The sequence below is a fragment of the Podarcis bocagei genome (genome assembly GCF_964188305.1).
Source record: "Podarcis bocagei genome assembly, chromosome: 18".
NCBI lineage: Eukaryota > Metazoa > Chordata > Lepidosauria > Squamata > Lacertidae > Podarcis > Podarcis bocagei.
Genome location: NC_138144.1, coordinates 9,448,694 through 9,471,974, shown reverse-complemented (window position 1 = coordinate 9,471,974; position 23,281 = coordinate 9,448,694). Strand labels below are relative to the sequence as shown.

At 49.4% G+C, this 23,281-nt stretch overlaps 1 protein-coding gene across 1 annotated transcript in view; it reads left to right on the top strand.

The window, feature by feature from the left end:
* USHBP1 (USH1 protein network component harmonin binding protein 1) overlaps positions 1-23,207 on the top strand; it is a 30,595-nt gene extending 7,388 nt beyond the window's left edge. Inside the window, exons 5-15 of the mRNA XM_081177738.1 lie at positions 5,228-5,479; positions 7,106-7,198; positions 10,015-10,163; positions 11,678-11,818; positions 13,555-13,658; positions 15,171-15,279; positions 16,478-16,742; positions 17,807-18,028; positions 18,868-18,989; positions 21,106-21,240; positions 22,378-23,207. Of these exons, the coding sequence (XP_081033864.1) occupies positions 5,228-5,479; positions 7,106-7,198; positions 10,015-10,163; positions 11,678-11,818; positions 13,555-13,658; positions 15,171-15,279; positions 16,478-16,742; positions 17,807-18,028; positions 18,868-18,989; positions 21,106-21,240; positions 22,378-22,546 (1,761 nt within the window). The 3' untranslated portion in view covers positions 22,547-23,207. The remainder of the gene's footprint in view (positions 1-5,227; positions 5,480-7,105; positions 7,199-10,014; positions 10,164-11,677; positions 11,819-13,554; positions 13,659-15,170; positions 15,280-16,477; positions 16,743-17,806; positions 18,029-18,867; positions 18,990-21,105; positions 21,241-22,377) is intronic.
* Positions 23,208-23,281: the final 74 nt, after the last annotated feature.

Sequence of the window (23,281 nt, the reverse complement as noted above, 5' to 3'; positions counted from 1 at the left end):
CCCTTCTCCCTGTGCCCTCCATCTTTCCCAACATCAGGGTCTTTTCCAGGGAGTCTTCTCTTCTCATGAGGTGGCCAAAGTCTTGGAGCCTCAGCTTCAGGATCTGTCCTTCCAGTGAGCACTCAGGGCTGATTTCCTTCAGAATGGAGAGGTTTGATCTTCTTGCAGTCCATGGGACTCTCAAGAGTCTCCTCCAGCAACAAAATTCAAAAGCATCCATTCTTCGGCGATCTGCCTTCTTTATGGTCCAGCTCTCGCTTCCATACATCACTACTGGGAAAACCAGAGCTTTAACTATACGGACCTTTGTTGGCAAGGTGATGTCTCTGCTTTTTAAGATGCTGTCTAGGTTTGTCATTGCTTTTCTCCCAAGAAGCAGGCGTATTTTAATTTCGTGACTGCTGTCATCATCTGCAGTGAGCATGGAGCCCAAGAAAGTAAAATCTCTCACTTTACCAAATATAACTGGGAATCCAAATTCCAAGAAATGGAACATTAAAGGCTTACCTCCCCCTGGGGCTGTATAATTAATCCATATGTTGATTCAACCAGCTGGTCAGACTTAGCAAAGTTACCTTCACTTCTCAATGGCTGCTTGCAGACTACGTTGCTCCACTCCACCATAAATCTCAGACAAACATCCAAGGTTCTTTGGCGTCTCCAGGCAGAAGAATAGCTTTTGCTAGGTTTCAGGAGTGGTGGCCAAAGGCAGGAGACTATCTCGGGTGTCGACAATTGCCGTCCAGCCGTTTTGGGTGGCTTCAGCCTCAAAGGAAGGGGGGATGCTTAAAATGCCATCCGGCAATTCCTGGAGTCCTTATCTGGCTGCGATATAAGCTTGTTTCCTGGGAGTGTATCTTTCCCCCTTAATATTTTTAAAAACTCCTACTCACTCTGCTGAGGCTTACAGGAGACTTGCTTCAGGCTCCATCTTCTAACCCATGAGAGTCAAAGTCAACATTCTTCCTAAATGTTCCTTTCTCTTTCTCGCATGTCAGAGAGCGGCGGCGCGAGCGCGGCGGTTCCCTCAGGGCTGACGGAGGGCTCGAGGAGGAGGAGGCAGGACGTGGAGGCGGAGAAAGCGGTGGCGGCCACCCCCACCTCCGGCTCCAGGCCCGCGTAGAAAGCTGAGGGGGAGAGATAGATAGAGGTGGGCGGCGGCAGCGGCGGCGGTGGCGACCACGACCAACCGCCACAGCAGTTGTAGCGGCGGCGGCGAGCAGGGACTCCCGCTCTCCGTCGTGTCTCTCTCTCTCTCTCCCGGGCCCGTCCGTTGAGTCTCCCACGTGCCTCGGCTACAAGATGAGCATCGAGATCCCGCCGGGTCTGACTGAGCTGCTGCAGGGCTACACGGTGGAGGTGCTGCGGCACCGGCCGCCGGACCTGCTGGCCTTCGCCGCCGAGTACTTCGCCAAGCCGCGCTCTCCTTCCTGCCTCGCTTTGCTGCCTCCTCCCCCCCCACCCCCAAAGCTTGGAGGTTCCCCGGCGCCGACCCGCAGGTTTGACCCCCTTCCCACACCTGTTCGCGCTCCTTGCACGGAATAGGGTGGATGGGGAGGAACGGGGCTCGCCGCTGCCTCCGCTCGCCCTCCCCCCCTCTGCCGGCGGTCCCGCGATTCTTGGCTTTTTGGCGGTTGGCACAGAAGGAAGGCAAGGGGGAGGGGAAAAAATTGAAACTTACACTTTCGCGCGTCCCTCCCGGCGTGACGTTGCGCGCTGACGTCACGGGGCTGTAATGGTGGTGTGCCTCGAGATTTTTTTCATGAAACAAGTGTGCCTTTGCCCAAAAAAGGTTGGGAAACACTGCACTAGACTTCTGTTGATGCAGCCTAGAATAGCGTTAGCCATTTTTGCTGCTGCATCACACATATTCAGCTTGTGGTCCACCAAGCAGGGGTGTCACCACTGAGGGGGGGGGGTGACAAAATGTCAGGTGGCACTCACTGTGGGGCCTGCAGCTTGCCCGAGCCATGCGTCCCTCCTGAGAGAGACTTGGCGGCTTGGGTGCACGCAGGCTGCACATTCATAGAATCATAGAATCCTAGAGTTGGAAGAGACCACAAGGGCCACCGAGTCCAACCCCCTGCCAAGCAGGAAACACCATCAGAGCACTCCTGACATATGGTTGTCAAGCCTCTGCTTAAAGACCTCCAAAGAAGGAGACTTCACCACACTCCTTGGCAGCAAATTCCACTGTCGAACAGCTCTTACTGTCAGGAAGTTAGTTCTTCCTAATGTTTAGGTGGAATCTTCTTTCTTGTACAGTGGTGCCCCACAAGACGAACGCCTCGCAAAACGAAAAACTCGCAAGACGAAAGAGTTTTCCGTTTTTGAGTCGTTCCGCAAGACGAATTTCCCCATGGGCTTGCTTCGCAAGAAGAAAGCCCATAGGGAAATCTCCGGGGACCTGTTTTAAATTGCTGGCGGTCGGGAGCAAAGACTTTCGCCCACAGCCGGCCTTCAGAAGAGGTCCTGGACCTCTTCTGAAGGCCGGCGGGGGGCAAAAGTCTTTGCTCCCCCCCGCCTGCCTTCCCGGGACAGCGGAGACTTCTCTGCTGTCCCGGGCGATCTTAAAATGCTGGCGGGCAGGAGTGAAGCGTTCGCTGCTGACCCCCAGCATTTTAAAATCTCCCCGGGACAGCGGAGGCTTCGCTCCCACCCGCCAGCATTTTAAAATCGCCCCGGGACAGCAGGGGCTTTTAAAATGCTGGCGGTCGGCAGCAAAGCCCTCCTGTCCCTGGAGCTTGCGGGGCGGGAGGTGGGGAGAAGGGCTTTTCTTCCCACCGCCAGCCTTCAGAACATCCTTCTGAAGGCTGGCAGTGGGAAGAAAAGCCCTTGTCCCCCCCCCCAGCCTTCAGAAGAGGTCGGGGGACAGACTGTCCCCGGACCTGGTCTGAAGGCGGTTTCCATAGGAACGCATTGATTGATTTTCAATGCATTCCTATGGGAAACCGTGCTTCGCAAGACGAAAAACTCGCAAGAAGAAAAAACTTGTGGAACAAATTAATTTCGTCTTGCGAGGCACCACTGTAGTTTGGATCCATTGCTCCATGTCCGCTTCTCTGGAGCAGCAGAAAACAACCTTTCTCCCTCCTCTAGGTGACATCCTTTTATATATTTGAACATGGCTATCCTATCACCCCTTAACCTCCTCTTCTCCAGGCTAAACATGCCCAGCTCCCTTAGCCGTTCCTCATAAGGCATCGTTTCCAGGCCTTTGACCATTTTGGTTGCCCTCCTCTGGACACGTTCCAGTTTGTCAGTGTCCTTCTTGAACTGTGGTGCCCAGAACTGGACACAGTACTCCAGGTGAGGTCTGACCAGAGCAGAATACAGTGGCACTATTACTTCCCTTGATCTAGATGCTATACTCCTATTGATGCAGCCCAGAATTGCATTGGCTTTTTTAGCTGCCGCGTCACACTGTTGGCTCATGTCAAGTTTGTGGTCAACCAAGACTCCTAGATCCTTTTCACATGTACTGCTCTCAAGCCAGGTGTCACCCATCTTGTATTTGTGCCTCTCAAATGCACAAATGATCCGCCCACTGCCCCCCCCAGCTGTAGGGCGGCTGAGTGGGAGGAGGGAGGCAGGCTCTGGAGGCCCCATGGTGCGCCCTGCCCTCGCCCCACCCCTATGGGCAGCTTGCCCTGCCCCTGGGCGTGCTGCCCCAGGGGCCCGAGCTGTTTCCTCCACCGTTGCCACCGAGACCCCTAGATCCTTTTCACATGTACTGCTGGTAAGCCAGCTCCAATTTGTGATGTTGGTTCTTCCTGCCTAAGGACCCTCACAGCCTAGAACCCTTGTACCTACGGGACTGCCTCTCCTGGTCTGCCCCACAGAGGACCTTAAGGTCCATAAATAGCAACACCCTAGTGGTCCCGGGCCCTAAGGAAGTCAGATTAGCCTCAACCAGAGACAGGGCCTTTTCAACGCTGGCCCCGGCCTGGTGGAATGCTCTGCCTCATGAGACCAGGGCCCTGCGGGATCTGATTTCTTTCCGCAAGGGCCTGTAAAACATAGTTGCTCCGCCTGCCCTTTGGCTTGGAATCAACTTGATCCCCTTCCCCTCTTTCCTTTCTTCTTCTGTGATGGAACTCCTATTTGGGAACTTCCCTGGCTTTTTTCTGGCCCACGTAGGACCAGTCTGGATAGTTGGCCTTGGTGAAGACTTGACGTTTTCATCCCCAAAAAGTTTTTGATTTGAGTTTCTACTGAAATGAGGCTGCATTTTAATGTTGTATTTTAATCTTGTTTTTAAGTTGTATTTTAATCAATTGTTTTTATACCTGGTGTTAGCCGCCCTGAGCCCAGTCTTGGCGGCTTCTTCTTCTTCTTCTTCTTCTTCTTCTTCTTCTTCTTCTTCTTCATCTGGAAACCAGGCCTGTTGAGGAAAGGTTGAGGGAATTGGGGATGTTTAGCCTGGAAAAGAGGAGACTCAGAGGAGACATGTGAGCCATCTTCAAATATCTCAAGGGCTGCCAAATTTAGGAGGGAACAAGCTAGTTTTCTCCAGCTCCGGAGGGTAGGACTTGAACCCATGTCCTCCAGTGACAAAGAAAGGAGATTCCAACCAAACACATGGAAGAATTTTCTGACAGTAAGAGCTTTTCTACCATGGAAAGGAGGCGGTGGGTTCTTGTTCCTTAGAGGTTTTTAAACAGAGGTTGGATGGTCATCTGTCCGGGATGCTTTAGCTGAGAGTCCAGCATTGCAGGGGGTTGGTCTGGATGACCCTCGGGGGTCCCTTCTCGCTCTACAGTTCTATGCTGTATTCTACGTTTCTGAGCACAATTCAAAGTGTTGGTGCTGACCTTTAAAGCCCTAAACTGCCTCAGCCCAGTATACCTGAAGGAGCATCTCCACCTCCATCATTCTGCCTGGACACTGAGGTCCAGCGCCGAGGGCCTTCTGGCGGTTCCCTCATTGCGAGAAGCAAAGCTACAGGGAACCAGGCACAGGGCCTTCTCAGTGGTGGCGCCCACCCTGTGGAACGCCCTCCCATTAGATGTCAAAGACATAAACAACTACCTGACACTTAGAAGAAGTTTTAAATGTGTGACATTTTAATGTATCTTTAATCTTTGTTGGAAGCCGCCCAGAGTGGATGGGGAAACCCAGCCAGATGGGCGGGGTACAAATATTATTATTATTATTATTATTATTATTATTATTATTATTATTATTATTATTATTATTATTGTTATTATGCATTCTAATTTCCCAGGGCCTGGAAGAAAGCCTGAGAAGATTCCAAGGAAGCGAGAAAGATCCCTGGCCCCAGCCGGACCCAGAAGCCCAGATGTCTGGAGCAGGGTTCCTGGCAGATGGAATGAGCATCTACGAGAGAGAAATAGCCTTGTACGAAGAGAGGAATGCCGTGCTCCGTGAAGAGCTGGAAGGCAGGGACGGCGAACTCGACAGATCAAAAGCTGCCCTCTGCGCTTACCAGGAAGAGAGGGATAAGCTACAGAGGAAGGTGCGCTCCAGCTTTGAGTTCGTTCCTCCGCATTCCCACATCCCTTTGAGAATTCTGTTTTATTTTTATATAACAAGTTAATTTCAGCTTCACCACCTATTTCCCTTGATGTTTTGACTTCCCACCCTTGAAGTCAATCTGTTAAAATCTGTGGAGCTCCCTCCCATTCAGATGTCCAGGAGATAAAGAACTACATAACTTTTAGAAGACATCTGAAGGCAGCCCCGTATAGGGAAGTTTTTAATGTTTGGTGCTTTATTATGTTTTCATATGTGCTGGAAGCTGCCCAGAGTAACTGGGGAAAGCCAGCCAGATACGTGGGGTATTAACAACAACAACAACAACAACAACAACAACAACTCCCATGCTGTTTTTATTCCCACCCTTTTCCTACTCCATTATATAGCATGCTTTTACCTATTACAAATTTCCTCTATTACAATTATTTTTATCCTTTCCTATCCGCTGCCCCCCCTTCAATAAAGAGCTCATCACATTGACCTCTTACTCTCACACAGTCCATCAATTTTAAGCGCCATTCTTCCTGCGCTGAGATTCCTCCTTCTTTTAATTTCTGTGCATATAGGATTCTGGCTGCTGTTGCTGCGTAGGCAAATACAGTGGTGCCCCGCAAGACGAATGCCTCGCAAGACGGAAAACTCGCTAGACGAAAGAGTTTTCCGTTTTGGAGGTGCTTCGCAAAACAAATCTCCTATGGGCTTGCTTCGCAAGATGACAATGTCTTGCGAGTTCCTGCTGGTTTTCCCCCCTCCCCCCTTTTTCTAAGCCGCTAAGCCGCTTATCAGCTGATCCGATCAGCAGATAAGCCGCTAAAAGCCGCTAAAAGCCTCTAATAGTGCTAATCCGCTAATCCGTCAATGGGCTTGCTTCGCAAGACGAAAAAACCGCTAGACGAAGAGAATCACAGAACGGATTCTTTTCGTCTTGTGAGGCACCACTGTAATTTAATCATCATTTTTGGTACTCCTCCTCCTTCTGGTTGCCGACTCTTCCGGTCGTGACGGCTAGCTCCGAAAAATCTATCATCTTCATCTGCCATTCCTCCACTGTTGGTACTTCTTGTGATTTCCAATTTTTGGCCAGCAGTATTCTAGCAGCAGTTGTGGCATACATAAATAGTCTTACATCTTTCTTGGGCAATTCCAAACCTATTACTCCAAGAAGAAAGGCCACTGGTTTCTTAATAAATGTATATTTCAACATTTTTTTTCAATTCATTATAAATCTTTTCCCAGAAGTCTTTCACTTTGGGACAAGTCCACCACATACGGTAAAAGGTTCCTTCTTTTTCTTTAAATTTCCAACATAGATTATCGCTCTTATGATAAATCTTTGCTAATTTTACAGGGGTTAAGTACCATCTGTACGTCATTTTCATAACATTTTCAACATTTTCTTCATCTCATTATGTATCCTTTCCCAAAACCCCTTGTATTCCGTTCTGTTTTTTTAAAGTTCTCGCAAAAACCGTACCATCAAGTTACCTCCCTGTCTCTTTAGCTTCTTCAAATGCCTAGCGATGCCGCAGAGCAATGCGAGGTGTTGGGGCGACTCAGGTAGCGCAGCGATGCGCATGGTGAGTGTTTGTCTTGTGTTTCCTTCCAGGTCAAAGATCTCCAAGGGGCCCTCTCCGAGATGGAAGCACTTCCCTACGGAGCCACCAGCCCGGTCAGGGAGAAAGAGTCCTTGGGATTCCAGGTGAGTGTTTTGGCATCCAGGAATGGCATATACAATGGACGTTCAGGTTGTGAACGAGATCCGTGCGGGAAGTACGTTTGCAACCTGCAGCGCCACATCTGTGCATGCGCAGGTCGTGATTTGGTGCTTCTGCGCATGCGCAAATCACGATTTAGCATTTCTGCACATGCGCAAGCGCTGAAACCCAGACGTAACCCGTTCCAGTACTTCTGGGTTTGGCGCGGTGCGCAACCCGAAATCGTGCAACCTGAAGCGTCTGTAACCTGAGGTATGACTGTATTGATGATCACCAATTCAGGCGGCTTAAAAGAGAACCTTCCTTGCTAGACTCTGCACCATTACTGGGACTCGGGTGGCGCTGTGCTCAAAACCTCTGAGCCTCTTGGGCTTGCCGATTGGAAGGTCGGTGGTTCAAATCCCCGTGATGGGGTGAGCTCCTGTTGTTCTGTCCCAGCTCCTGCCAACCTAACAGTTCGAAAGCATGCCAGTTCAAGTAGATAAATAGGTATCTTAGTGGTGAGAAGGTAAACAGTGTTTCTGTGTGCTCTGCTTTCCATCACGGTGTCCCATTGCACCAGAAGCAGCTTAGTCCTGCTGGCCGCATGACCTGGAAAATTGTCTGCGGACAAACATCAGCTCCCTCGGCCTGAAGCAAGATGAGCGCCGCAACCCCAGAGTCGCCTTTGACTGGACTTAACCAGCCAGAGGTCCTTTGCCTTTGCCTTACGCCACTGCTCTCTCATGAAACTAGAACTTGAAGACAACTAAAAATATTCAGGACGGGCAGAAGAAAGGACTGGGAACTATAGTTTGCTCAGAGTGCGTTGTCAGGAGAAGCCAGTTTCCCTCAGAGAAATGCGTTCATAGAATCATAGAATGATAGAGTTGGAAGAGACCACAAGGGCCATCGAGTCCAACCCCCTGCCAAGCAGGAAACCCCATCAGAGCACTCCTGACATATGGTTGTCAAGCCTCTGCTTAAAGACCTCCAAAGTAGGAGACTCCGCCACACTCCTTGGCAGCAAATTCCACTGTCAAACAGCTCTTACTGTGAGGAAGTTCTTCCTAATGTTTAGGTGGAATCTTCTTTCTTGTAGTTTGGCTCCATTGCTCCGTGTCCGCTTCTCTGGAGCAGCAGAAAACAACCTTTCTCCCTCCTCTATGTGACATCCTTTTATATATTTGAACATGGCTATCATATCACCCCTTAACCTCCTCTTCTCCAGGCTAAACATGCCCAGCTCCCTTAGCCGTTCCTCAGTTTCACAAGTGGTTTAACTATCAGTCCCTCTTTCTCAGGGGAAACCTGTGAATTGTAGCTCTCTTGGCTCAATAGGGTCTTATAAGAACATTCAGCAGCCTGAACAAACTACAGTTTCCAGGGTTCTCTGGGGGAAGGCCCTCGCTGGTTAAAGCAGTGTGATGATACTTTACAGATCAAGGGCAAACAGATTCTAAGGAAATTCAGAAAAAAGATGTAAATTTGTTTATGTACGCCGCAACGGCTGCGAGAATACTCCTGGCCCAGAAATGGAAGCAACAGGAACTTCCTACATTGGAAGATTGGCAGATAAAGATGGTAGAATATGTGGAGATGGCAAAGCTGACAGGGAAGATCCGGAATCGGCGAGACGAACTGTTTCAGAAGGACTGGAGCAAATTTATATTTTATATGAAAGAAAACTGTAAACATTTGAAAACGTTTGTAGGTTTGAATTGAAATGCTTTGTCATGTGAAAATACGGAACCGATTTACATACAAGGAGGTAATTTTTATAAAAAAAAGAAGATTTAAAGTTAAAAAGTGGCTATAGAAATGCGAGAATTTATTAAAAGATGTTTGGAAGTCAGAAAGAGGGAGGGAAGGAAGTAGATGCTCTGTCTGAGCAATGCTTTATGTTATAGATTTGTGTCATGATATATAATTTAAATGGGGACGCGGGTGGCGCTGTGGGTTAAACCACAGAGCTTAGGACTTGCCGATCAGAAGGTCGGCGGTTCGAATCCCCGTGACGGGATGAGCTCCCGTTGCTCAGTCCCTGCTCCTGCCAACCTAGCAGTTCGAAAGCACGTCAAAGTGCAAGTAGATAAATACCGTATTTTTCGCTCTATAACACGCACCAGACCATAACACGCACGTAGTTTTTAGAGGAGGAAAACAAGAAAAAAAATATTCTAAACGAAATAGTGGATATATGATTTTTGTGGTTCATGCTGTGGCCACACACATGTGATCTGACAGTGAGTTTGGAGTAGCCCAATGCAAAAATCCTGAGGATCCATGTGGATCCATGCTTTGTAACCATGGAGGAGGGAAGGAAAGGGAACCATGGATCCTCTGCTCACGACTGCAGCAGATCCCCTCCGCCACCTGCAGTCATTTGCTCCATAACACGCACAGACATTTCCCCTTACTTTCTAGGAGGAAAAAAGTGAGTGTTATGGTGCAAAAAATACGGTAGGTACCACTCTGGCGGGAAGGTAAATGGCGTTTCCGTGCGCTGCTCTGGTTTGCCAGAAGCGGCTTAGTCATGCTGGCCACATGACCTGGAAGTTGTATGCTGGCTCCCTCGGCCAATAAAGCGAGATGAGCGCCACAACCTCAGAGTCGGTCACGACTGGACCTAATGGTCAGGGGTCCCTTTACCTTTACCTTATGTAATTAAATATGGAAATCTCAATTTATTTATTTTTTTAAAAAGATCAAACAGATTCTAGAACCTACCTCCCCTTCCTGCTGTACATATTTACTCTTTCTTTTTGAATATATATCACAAAGAGGACTCTGCCTCAAGCTGTCTTGCTTTGCCCTGCAGGACCCACTCGTGGCAGCCCCAAACTTTGCCTGCTGTTTCCGAGGCGCCCCCAGCGCCCACCCCGCCTGCTGCCTGCACCCTGGGCAAGGCCCACCTCCTGAGGAAACCCCCGCGAAAGGCATGGAAGATCAAAGGCAGGAGCTGCGTGGGTAAGGGTGCCCCGACTATTCTCTCTCGCTTTCTTTTTTAAAATCATTTTATTTATATATAAAAAAAATTGGGAGTCAAACTTGCCAGTTTTACACTTTGTGTCAGCTTCAGCTGACGCAATATTTGGTACCATCTCTTCGCGTCATTTTTGTGCATATAATATTCTCATTAAAGAAATCAATTTACCTGTTTCTATTGGGGATACCTGTATGAGTTGTCCCTTAATACCTTTAAAAAAATAAATAAATCTTGTTATAAATAATCTCCCCAAAGTCCTTCACCACGTCCACCACAAAATGAGACAACTTTCCTCTTATTCCCTCACGAGTCAGCAAAGTTCAACCTCCTGGGGCTCAGAGGTGGATCAAACTGGCGGAAGCACCCTGAGCAGACGCTGCTTTCCCAGAATCGCAGGTTTGTAGAGCTGGAGGGGTAAACAAGGGCCATCTAGTCCAACCCCCATGCAATGCAGGAATCTCAACATTGAGCCACAGAGTTGGCGGCAAAGCCTGCTCAGTCCTTTTGGGGCGAGAAGGACTTGCCCCCTTTTGTTTTGACTCAGATTGATTTTTAATAATAATAATAATAATAATAATAATAATAATAATAATAATAATAATAATAATAATAATTTATTTATACCCCACCCATCTCTGGGCGGCTTCCAACAAAATATTAAAATACAGCAATGCATCAAACATTAAAAGCTTCCCTAAACAGGGCTGCCTTCAGATGTCTTCTAAAAGTCAGGTAGAATCATACAATCATAGAATCCTAGAATCCTAGAGTTGGAAGAGACCACAAGGGCCATCGAGTCCAACCCCCTGCCAAGCAGGAAACACCATCAGAGCACTCCTGACATATGGTTGTCAAGCCTCTGCTTAAAGACCTCCAAAGGAGGAGACTCCACCACACTCCTTGGCAGCAAATTCCACTGTCAAACAGCTCTTACTGTCAGGAAGTTGTTCTTCTCTTTGACATCTGGTGGGAGGGCGTTCCACAGGGCGGGTGCCACTACCGAGAAGGCCCTCTGCCTGGTTCCCTGTAACTTGGCTTCTCGCAATGAGGGAACTGCCAAAAGCCCTCGGAGCTGGACCTCAGTGTCCGGGCAGAATGATGGGGGTGGAGACGCTCCTTCAGGTCTACAGGGCTGAGGCCGTTTGGGGCTTTAAAGGTCAACACTTTGAATTGTGCTTGGAAACGTCCTGGGAGCCAATGTAGGTCTTTCAAGACAGGTGTTATGTGGTCTTGGCGACCGCTCCCAGTCGCCAGTCTAGCTGCCGCATTCTGGATTAGTTGTAGTTTCCGGGTCCCCTTCAAAGGAAGCCCCACATAGAGCGCATTGCAGCTTTCTTCTGCGAAACCCTGAAACGTCCACCCCTCCAAGGATGCACCCCACCTTTTTCAAAGTGTTTGGCTCAATTTTCATCGGCACTCAGCACCCGAGTTTGCTATTAGCGGGAGCTGCGGGGACAGCAGAATTGTGCTGAGCGTCTGCTTCCCCCTCATCCAGATTCACCGAAAAGCTCCAATGCCTCAACCAGCTCCTCTCGGTGACGCTGCAGGAGTCCAAAGGCGACATGGAGGGCATCAGTTTGCTTCTGGGGCAACGGGAATCTGAGGAGACCGCCCTGCGCTTGGCTGTCCGGTGCAGGTGAGCAGAGGTGTCGGCGACGGAGCATGCGCTTTTCAAAACGGCTTGCGAAATCGTTATTTGTTTTGTGAAATTTGTGCACCTTTTGTGGAGGGGCTGGAGCAAGGGAATGGTGGGGGGCACCGGCTGAGAGACCCCCAAGGGTAGAAAGCTCAGAGCCTGGGGAACGGTGGCAAGTCGATGGTGAGTGGTCAGAGGTGTGGGATGTGAAACACAAGAGCAGTCAGGTACAACATTCCTAGAGTGAACATGTTTACACCTGGGGAGGAATGTTTGTCCAGCCAGCAGGTAAACTTCCTGTTTCCTTCTGGGCTGAGACAGACTTCCTCTGCATGGGACGAGAGGTGGGCGTGGCCTCACCTGTGCAGGTAATGACAAAAGCACAAGGCAGGGCAGCCATCTCTCTCCCTTTGACTACACGCATCGAAGAAGCAACATCTGCTTAGCCAAAGATGCTCTCTTGGCCTCCAGCCAAGAGAGGACAAATGGACTGTCTCCTTAGGAGATAGTTTCCAGGTGTATGTTACTTTTCTAAGCTAAGTCTGCCGTCTGGGATCCAACTGTGAACAGAATGTGAGTGAGTAAACTCTTTTTCTACTTTTATAGATGACTGGTCGTGTCTTATCGTTTTTGAGGGAATAAGGGGAAAATACCAGAACAGTTATTATTATTTAGCGAGCCTGAGCAAACGCATCTGCTGTGAGTTTAAAAAGGGGAATGTTACTCTGCTAAATTGTGAACTTGTTAACACAAGTTGGAAAGGCTATAATCAGACAATATATCCTCTCCTGCATCCCTGAACATTCCCACAAGAGGGAGAAGATTGGGAAGACGAGGTGTCAGAAACTGAAGGGCGGGGAGAGTCTGTGGCAGAGAGCAGTCCAGAATCAGAGGCAGGAGCTGAAGGAGGGGAGGAGGAGTTTGTGGCTATAAGCCATTATTAGGCCTTATTCTTCGTGAATTTGTCCAATCCTCTTTTAATGGCAAGCTGGTGGCCACTGTTGAAGAGGAGGAAGGTCACACAGATGTCTCCCCCTCCTGCTGCAACAAGCTCCCCTCCCTGCTAGTCTCCCAGAACCAGGAGAGGCATGAAAAGGGCGGAGGAGAGGTTGGTTTTGTGCAGGCGCAGTCTCTAATTGCTTGGGGAAAACCCATGAGGGGAGGAGGCCTAGGCAGCTGTCATGGACTGACTGGATGCAGAAAGGTGGTGGGAGGAACCTGCTGGGGAAACCCCAAGGGAAGTCCGGAATCAGAGGTGGAAACTGAAGCAGGAAAGGAGGGAGGCAGAGATGAGTCCGGCTGGTGAAGAGTCACGGATGTCTCCCCCTCCTGTTGCAACCAGCTCCCCTCCCTGCTAGTCTCCCAGAACCAGGAGAGACATGAAAAGGGTGGAGGAGAGGTTGGTTTTGTGCAGGCATAGTCTCTGATTGCTTGGGGAAACCCCCAGAAAACAGGGAGCTTAGATGGCTGTGGGGAGGTGGGGACTTTCAGCAACCGATCCATGGGGCAAGGCTTTCCGAGAAAAACCTCCTTTCCTCTAATAAAGAGCTAACTTCATTTTATTGCTGGAGTGCTCCTGACAGTGCCGCTCGCTGGTCAAGGAAGACCCACAAAAACCCTCAAAGCAGTTTGCAGGAAAGGTAGAACCAAGAAAATACCAAATATCGGAATTTTCCAAGTTGCTTGGGTGCTTTGCAAATTAATGCAAGAATCTTTGCATTTCCTGAATTTATTAGTGAACGCTGCTTGGAGGCCTACGAGGCGCTGCTATCCTTGACAGCAACAAAACTGCACCCCAAAACAGAGGCAGGAGGAGAGGAGGGAGGCCTGTGCCATGCAGGTGAGTCACCGTGGAGGTTTTTGATGTTCTCTTTCAAAAGTTTACAAACTTAATAAAAGGTAAAGGGACCCCTGACCATTAGGTCCAGTCGTGTCCGACTCTGGGGTTGCGGCGCTCATCTCGCTTTACTGGCCGAGGGAGCCGGCGTACAGCTTCCGGGTCATGTGGCCAGCAGGACTAAGCCGCTTCTGGCGAACCAGAGCAGCACATGGAAACGCCGTTTACCTTCCCGCCAGAGCGGTACCTACTTATCTACTTGCACTTTTACGTGCTTTCAAACTGCTAGGTTGGCAGGAGCAGGGACCGAGCAACGGGAGCTCACCCGGTCGCGGGGATTCGAACCGCTGACCTTCTGATCGGCAAGTCCAAGGCTCTGTGGTGTAACCCACAGCGCCACCCGCGTCCCTTTAAACTTAAACTTAATATACAATACTGTTTCCCAATTAATACTCATTTATCAATTGGCTTCCCCTCTCCATGGTTTCTCCATATTTTATAATCATACATCTTATAATTATGCTATGCCCTATCCTTTCCGCTTGTTCCCAGATATATTTTTTCTGCTGTTCTTCATTCAAATCCTTCTTGCATTTTTACATGTGCGCAATAAACTTATTCTACAAAATAATACAATAATACAATAAACCAATTCTACAAAAGGGTCCCAATCCTTCTTAAAAACTGTCTCTTCTGGACCTCTAATTTTCATGGTTAAATTTGCCAATTCGGCATATTCCGTCAATTTTAATGGCCACTCTTCTTTTGTTGGTAGCCCCTCATATCACCATTTCTGCAGATCCTCCAAGGGTCCCTATTCTCCAAGGACACCCCCGATTTAGAGAAGCCGTCCCGGTTTCTGATTTGATCCCAGAATGTCCCACTTTTCCCTAAAACGTTCCTGTTTTCACTGGAGAAATGTTGGAGGGTGTGGAGTTATCCAGCCCCTGAGCCGTCTGAAGGCAATCCTGTATAAGGAAGTTTAAATTTATTTTAGTATTTTATTATGTTTTTATATATGTTGGAAGCTGCCCAGAGTGGCTTGGGCAAGCCAGTCAGATGAGTGGGGTATAAATAGCAAAATCATTATGGAATGAGACGTCCCTATTTTCATTGGAGAAGTGTTGTAGGGTATGTTTCTGCGCATATAGCACTCTGTTTTCGATGTGCTCACCTTACCTGCACATGTGTCCATTGTATGTTGACAGAAGTGGTACCATACCACTGTAAGCTGTCATGCCTCCCCCCCCCCCAAAGTCCTGGGAACTGTAGTGAATTAATGGCGCAGAGGGTTGTTAGGAGACCCCCCCTCACAAAGCTACAATTTCCGGCGCTCCCTGCAAACAGGGATTGACGGTTAAACCGCCAGGCTGAACAATGAGGACTGGAAACTTGTGCAAGCCAAGGCAGCTTCCTGCGTCTCTAACGAGCTTCCTGGCTCTCTAACGAATTTTTGGAGGGCAGCGGTCGACGTAAAACGCTTAACCCTCTTTCCGCCCTTCCTCCCTATCGCAGGGCAGTTGTCGGAGGTGAAATTGGCTGTGTTGGGCGAAGCCTATCGGTCTCTGCGACGTTGCGGAAAGGACGTCTCTGGGAGGCCTGGTCTCAGCTGCTTGGATCAGAGGTGAGGAAAAGGGAGCTCAGATAAGCAGCCTTGCAGGATCTACATGGGATGATGAGGCAGGAGAATGAGCTGTGAGGCCAATCATTATTATTTATTAAATTTGATGAAACTTGGTCCTCCTTCTTTCCGTACATACGGGAAATAGATAACAAATTTCCCCCATAAATTTCCAGGCCCTTGGTCATCTTGGACACCTTCCAGCTTGTCAACATCTTTCTTAAATTGTGGTGCCCAGAACTGGACAGAGTATTCAAGATGTGGTCTGACCGAGGCAGAACAGAGTGGGACTATGACGTCCCTTGATCTGGACGCTAGACTTCTGTGGATGCAGCCTAGAATAGCGTTAGCTTTTTATTTCTGCTGTTGCATCACCCTGTTGACTCATGTTCAGCTCGAACCCATGGCTTCAAGCTGCGAGAAAGGAGAGTCCAACTCAACATCAGGAATAGCTTTCTGACAGTAAGAGCTGCCTGACAGTGCAATAGTTTGCCTTGGAAGGCTGTGGATTCTCCTTCCAGCGGTTCTCAACCAGGTGTTGTTGGACTACAACTCCCATCATCCTTGAGCTCTGGCCTTGCTAGCTGATGGGAGTTGTAGTCCAACAACATCTGGGGACCCACAAGTTGAGAACCGCTTAAACAGAGGTTGGATGGAACCAGGGAACCAGGCAGAGGGCCTTCTCGGTAGTGGCACCCGCCCTGTGGAACGCCCTCCCACCAGATGTCAAACAGAAAAATAACTACCAAACTTTTAGAAGACACCTGAAGGCAGCCCTGTTTAAGGAAGCTTTTAATGTTTAATAGGTTATTGTATTTTAGTGTTCTGTTGGAAGCCGCCCAGAGTGGCTGGGGAAACCCAGCAAGACGGGCAGGGTATAAATAATAAATTATTATTATATTATTATTATTATCTGTCCGGGATGCTTTAGCTGAGATTCCTGCACTGCAGGGTCTCTTCCAACTCTACAATTCGATGATGCAGAATCTGACATTTGTCCTGGCTGAAATTCATTTTGTTAGTTTGCATGCAGTTCTCCAATCTGTGGAAGCCATCTTGAATTCTGATTCTGTCTTCTGTGGCCCTGAGAGTCCTGGGCTCAATCTGTAATTGTCCGGGGCTGAGGAGAGTTATGGTTTGAAACATCTAGAGGGTGCCTGGTCGCGGGAACCTGATTCTCCCCCCCCCCTTTCCCCTTCAGGCTCTCAGAGCTGCGCCGTTCGGAAGAGGGCGACAGGAAGGTGTTGCGGGGATACATCCGGCGCCTGAGAGAGGAACAGGCCTCCCTGAAGCTCCCACCTTGCCGGCCACCTCCCGGGCCCGATTCTGCCGCAGCCAGAATCACCTCCCGGATCGGGACCAAGGTGGCCGCGGTCCAGAAAGCCTTGCGGGAGATGCTTCCCTCCAAGGCAGCTCAACCCAGGATGGAGAAGACACGTTTGCTGCAGGAGTTGCAGGAGGCGAGGGTGAGCGATGGGAGATTTGGAAACTCTTGTGCAAAATAGTCCGCAATAAGTTTCTAGTCCTTAGTGGTTTTTTTATCCCATTAACCCATCGTGTCTCAGCCGAATCTGATAATTTTTTCAGCCTTTCCCCAAAGTCCAAAGCGAAGCAGATCCTGGAGGATTCAAGACAAGATCCATCAACGTCTGGCAACTGAGTAGACACAGCCCCTCCATTCTGCTCCCTTTTGTACAGGCATAGTCAAACTCAGCCTTCCAGATGTTTTCAGACTACAATTCCCATCATCCCTGACCACTGGTCCTGTTAGAAAGGGATGATGCTCCCAAAACATCTGGAGGGCCGAGTTTGCCTATGCCTGCTTTTGCACTTTGCATGCCAATTCAAGCATCTGGGCTCGACGAGGCAGATGCATTGCAGTGGGGTTGGGCTGGATGACCCTTGGGGTCCCTTCCAGTTCCCCAGCTCTGTTATTCTGTGGCCCTCAAAACAACAACACCACAAACTGGCTTATAAGTATGCGGAGCGCAACCCGAAAATACTTATCCTGAAGCATATTTATCCCGAGGTATGACTGTATTGGGACGCGATGGTGCTGTGGGTTAAACCACAGAGCCTAGGACTTGCTGATCAGAAGGTTGGCGGTTCGAATCCCCGCGACGGGGTGAGCTCCCGTTGCTCGGTCCCTGCTCCTGCCAACCTAGCAGTTTGAAAGCACGTCAAAGTGCAAGTAGATAAATAGGTACCACTCTGGCGGGAAGGTAAACGGCGTTTCCATGCGCTGCTCTGTTTCGCCGGAAGCGGCTTAGTCATGCTGGCCACATGACCCGGAAGCTGTACGCCAGCTCCCTCGGCCAGTAAAGCGAGATGAGCGCCACAACCCCAGAGTCGGCCACGACTGGACCTAATGGTCAGGGGTCCCTTTACCTTTTTAAGACTGTATTGATATCGTATCATTGTATTTGGTCATCGTGTTGCCTTGGATATTACTATTGTTTGCAACACAGGGGTTAAATTGTTTAGTTCACTAATCCTGCCAGTTCACGACAGCTCCCAGTTCTGATCTCAGGAGGCCTTGGGCGACCTCAACACTCGCTTGCACCTGACGGAGAAGGAGAAGCGGAGGCTGGCGCTGCAGATGTACACTTTTCGGGCTCAGGAAGCCGCCTGCCTGCTGATGGCCCGGATCCTGCACGGGGAGCGCGATGAGCTTCGCGGGCAGCAAACTGTGTCGACAGGAAGCAGCAGCAGCAGCAGCAGCAGCAGCAGCAGTGGAGAGGACTCCTCAGAGGTAAGGCTCACAACTGATCGGTAGATTGTGCTTATTTTTCCCTTTTGGGCAAAAATAAGGATTCCCCAAAAGGTAAGAGAGATCTTTTTATACGCTACGGTCACAGCAAGAGTTCTCACTGCGGCAAGTTGGAAGAGTGACAAAGCCCCCCCCCCCCCCCGCGATTCCCAAGCCTTCCCCAAGCCGTCGGGGTAAGGGGGGAGCTGTGATTCTTTGCCGGCGGCCTTCCCCCCTCCTCCCTTCATTTTGACAGCTGGGGGGAGGCTTGGGAGTCGGGGGGGGCGGGCAGCACACCGTTGCCCCCCCCCCCATGCTCCTGGAGGAGGGCAGGATGTGGCTTCCTTTGACGGGGGAAGAAGCCTCCCTCTCCCTCCCTGCTTGACATTCCCTTTGGAACTGTAATAGCATCACCTCCATTGCCATATTGCAGAAAAGGGGAAGGGGGGGCTGATGGGGAAATGTCCGGGAATCCCAAAGTCTAAACTCAGAGACTTTGACTTATGTCTCGCAGGTACCACTGTATTATGCATTTCTGAATTTCATATTACCTTTAATTGTCCTTAGCTAATAATTCTCCTCATTATCTTTCTTGCAATATTTCAAATAATTCACCTTACGAAACTTCTTGCAAACCTACTAGCGTAATCGGTTCATTACAATTGCTTTTCAAATAGTCCGTCAATTTACTCCAGTCTTCTGAGAATCTCTGGTCCCGCAGGTTTCGAATCCTTCCTGTTATTTTAACTAATTCTGCATAGTCCATAAGTTTCATCCTCGAAGAATGGAAGACGAAAGTGGGCGCTCCTTTTCATTCCTGTTTCCTCTCTGTGGCGGTGCAGGATTTTGCCCCCATCTGCACTTCCAAGAGGAACGCTTTCCGGTCGTCTGAGGGTGGTGGAGTAGAGCAATCCGGCGAGGAAGGGAAGACGGAGGCGTTGAAGCTTTTTAACACTCTGAGGCGGTGAGTGCAATTCAGCTCACCGCTTGCAGTTCCCCGGTTTTGAGGGTCCACAAAGCGCTTATGTGGTGGTGGGCGTGCAAAGCAGCTAAAGGCTTTTTGCGGGAAAGGAATGCTTAAAAGGACGTTCCCCCCTGCCAAAAAGACCAGAAGCGTTCCTTTTAAGAATCATTGAGTCAGATGTACCAAAGAAGCAAAAGAATTTATTTTGATATGCAACTACTGGTGGCTGAAGGGGATGTGGGTGGCGTTGTGGGTTAAACCACAGAGCCTAGGACTTGCTGATCAGAAGGTCGGCAGTTTGAATCCCCGTGATGGGGTGAGCTCCCGTTGCTCGGTCCCTGCTCCTGCCAACCTAGCAGTTTGAAAGCACGTCAAAGTGCAAGTAGATAAATAGGTACCGCTCCGGCGGGAAGGTAAACGGCGTTTCCGTGCGCTCCTCTGGTTCGTCAGAAGCGGCTTAGTCATGCTGGCCACATGACCCGGAAGCTGAACGCCGGCTCCCTTGGCCAGTAAAGTGAGATGAGTGCCACAACCCCGGAGTCGGCCACGAATGGACCTAATGGTCACGGGTGCCTTTACCTTACTGGTGGCCGAATCTTACAGGCTGGGAAATCAGCGAGTCTAACCAGTAGAATGAGAGCTCAAGAGGAAACTGTGTTCAAAGAGGATTGTGATTAATAATGCATGAATAAATATATAATAATAAATGTATTTGGAAACAAAAAGGTGCCTAGTCCTCTGTGAGGTCACCGCAGCTGTGTCGGTGGAAATTTTTTTTGGGGGGGGCAGGAGCCCCTCTGCCGAAATTGCCCAGCCTCACTATCCATCATCATCATCATCATCATCAACAGAATTGTAAAATTGGAAGGGACCACGAGGGTCATCTAGTCCAACCCCCTGCAATGCAAGAATCGTTTTCCCAATGTGAAACTCGAACCCACAACCCTGAAATTAAGAGTCTCACACTCTGCTAACTGAGCTATCCCAGTTATTATTGGAACCATTGAATCATTGAGTTGGAAGGGACCCCAAGGGTCTAATCTGCTGCATTGCAGATCCCTTCCCTTTCCCGCCCCGACCTGGCTACAGTGATCCATGCGACGGTCACCTCCAGGCTTGACTACTGTAATTGGCTCTACGCGGGGCTGCCCTTGAAGCTGTCCCAGAAACTCCAGCGGGTGCAGAATGCTGCAGCGAGGCTCCTCACGGGCTCTCTGCCAAGGGAGCATATTCACCCAGTGCTTTTCCAGCTGCACTGCCTCCCAGTGGAGTACAGGGTCAGGTTTAAGGTGCTGCTTTTGACCTTTCAAGCCCTTTGCAGCCTAGGACCCTCGTACCTACAGGACCGCCTCTCCCGGTATGCCCCATGGAGAGCCTCAAGGTCCATAAACAGTAACACCCTAGTGGTCCCGGGCCCTAAGGAAGTTAGATTGGCTTCAACCAGAGCCAGGGCTTTTTCAACTCTGGCTCCAGCCTGGTGGAACTCTCTGCCTCATGAGACCAGGGCCCTGCAGGATCTGATTTCTTTCCGCAGGGCCTGTAAGACAGAGTTGTTCCGCCTGGCCTTTGGCTTGGAGCCAGTTTGATTCCCTCCCTTTCTTTTTTCCTTTCCTTCTCCTCCAGCGATGAGGCTACTTTTTAATATTTTAATGTTGTATTTTAATTTTGTTTTTAAGTTGTAATCATTCAACTTGTTTTTATTATTGCTTGTAAGCCGCTCTGAGCCCGGCCTTGGCTGGGGAGGGCGGGGTATAAATAAAAATTATTATTATTATTATTATTAATGCAGGGATCTCAGCTAAAGCATCGATAATAATAGTATTATTATTAATTAAATTTGCGTACTGCCCTTCATCTGAAAATCTCAGGACAGTTTGCAGCATAACAATAAGAAAGAGAAAAACACCAAATACATAATGAAAGCAAGAACGAAGCAAACCAATAACTCCCTCTCCCACTGAGTGCCAACCCACTGAAACCTGTGGGTCTACTCTGAGCCAGGCATGGTGGCTTTACAACCCCAGATTCTCCTGGTATTACGGGCATCAATCTCCCGCCGGCCTGCTCCGGTTGCAGAGAGCAGCAGGTACAAAATTCCCTTTATGTTCTCCTCTAGTGTAAACGGCAGGATCGGGGAGCTCAGAGACCGGATCAGCTCCCTTTTGGCTGAGCTGGAAGAGAGAAGCCAGGACTGCAGAGCTCTAGAGGCGCAGCAGATGGAGCTTACAAGGGACTTTTTCAAAGCACACAGGTAAGTTTGGATTGGGGGGGTCCCCTCTCCCCAAAAAGGCCTCTGAACCCCAAGAGACCCCTGCCCCCCTTATCTGGTCCGAGCTAGCCAGCGGCTGCTCTGAAATCCCCCCAAAAGGTAACCAGCTCTCTATTCAGAATCACTGAGGACTGGAATCTTGCTTTGTCTGAAAGGGAAAGACCTGCTTTGAATGCAGAAGGTCAATCATTGGTGGGGATGTTGCCCTGCCCGAAACCCAGGGCAGCCACTGCCGGCCAGTGTTGGCAAAACTGAGCTATAGAGACTCAAAGTGTCTGACACAGGAGAAGGCAGCTTCCTCTAGACTAGACTAGAGACTGGCTTGCTTTTTTTCCTGGTAAAGGTTGCAGCTTAGCTGCGGGACAGCTGCTTTGCTTGCAGAAGGTCCCAGGTGGGGACGGGGAGAAAGACTCCCTCCCTGAAACTGCAGAGAGCTCGTGCGGCTGGCCAGTGCGGACCATGCTGAGCTAAACACTGAGCGCCGAGGGCCTTGTGACGGTTCCCTCGCTGCGAGAAGTGAGGTTACAGGGAACCAGGCAGAGGGCCTTCTCGGTGGTGGCTCCCGCCCTGTGGAACGCCCTCCCACCAGATGTCAAAGAGAACAACAACTACCTGACATTTAGAAGACATCTGAAGGCAGCCTTGTTCAGGGAAGTTTTTAATGTGTGACATTTTAATATACTGTATTTTTCGCTCTATAAGACTCACCAGACCACAAGACGCACCTAGTTTTTGGAGGAGGAAAACAAGGGGAAAAATATTCTGAATCCCAGAAGCCAGAACAGCAAGAGGGATCGCTGCGCAGAGAAAGTATCAATCCCTCTTGCTGTTCTGGCTTCTGGGATAGCTGTGCAGCCTGCATTCGCTCCATAAGACGCACACACATTTCCCCTTACTTTTTAGGAGGGAAAAAGTGAGTCTTATAGAGCAAAAAATACGGTATTTTTAATCTTTGTTGGAAGCTGCCCAGAGTGGCTGGGGAGGCCCAGCCAGATGGGCGGGGTACAAATAAATTATTATTATTATTATTATTATTATTATTATTATTATTATTATTATTATTATTAAATGCCATCCCGTCTGGCTCCACCGTTTTCTCCTTTCCCCCTTCCCCTCCAGCGCCCTCGTCCTCGCCTACCAGAACGGCCGCAAGAAGCAGGAATCCCAGTTGTACCAGCTGGAGACGCAGATCAGTCTGATGGGTCAACGGCAGGCTGGGCAGTTGCAGTCGCTGGTGCGAACCCTCCGCGGTTTGGAGGGCAGAGCGGGCAGCCCAGCCTCCACTTAGCAGAAGCCTTGCTCAGGAAGGAAGGGCATGAGGAGGGGGAAAGGGCAGCTAAACACGTCCCTATTTCCATTGGAGAAATGTTGGAGGGTCCGGAGTTATGCGTCCCCCGAGCCAAGGAGATAAGTCGCTAAACATCTGCCTCTCCTGGTCTGCCCCGCAGAGGACCTTAAGGTCCATGAATAACCATTGTTTAGAGGTCCCGGGCCCTAAGGAAGCCAGACTGTCCTTCAGCAGGGCCTTCTCAGTGTTGGCTCCGACCTGGTGGAATGCTCTGTCCCAGGAGACCAGGGCCCTGCAGGATTTAACTTCCTTCCATCGGGCCTGTAAGACAGAGCTATTACGCCTGGCCTTTAATCTGAATTCAGCCAGATCTTTTATTTTCCTTCCCCCTCCCCTTTTATGAAGTTCACCCGCTCTGAGACCCCACAGCTAATTCTCCCCTGGTCTCCTCGCTGGCCCAAGTAGGACCAACTCAGCCAGCTAGCCCTGGGGATTATCTAATTGATTTTTTAATTTTATTGTTATTCATGTTTTTATACTGTATTTTATGCTGTTTTTATAAATTAAGTGTTTTAAATTTGTTGTTAGCCGCCCTGAGCCTGGTTTTTGAACCAGGAAGGGCGGGGTATAATTATTATTATTATTATTATTATTATTATTATTATTATTATTATTATTATTATTGACATCTGAATGGACACAGGTATAGCAAGAGAATATCAGAAAATATTTCTC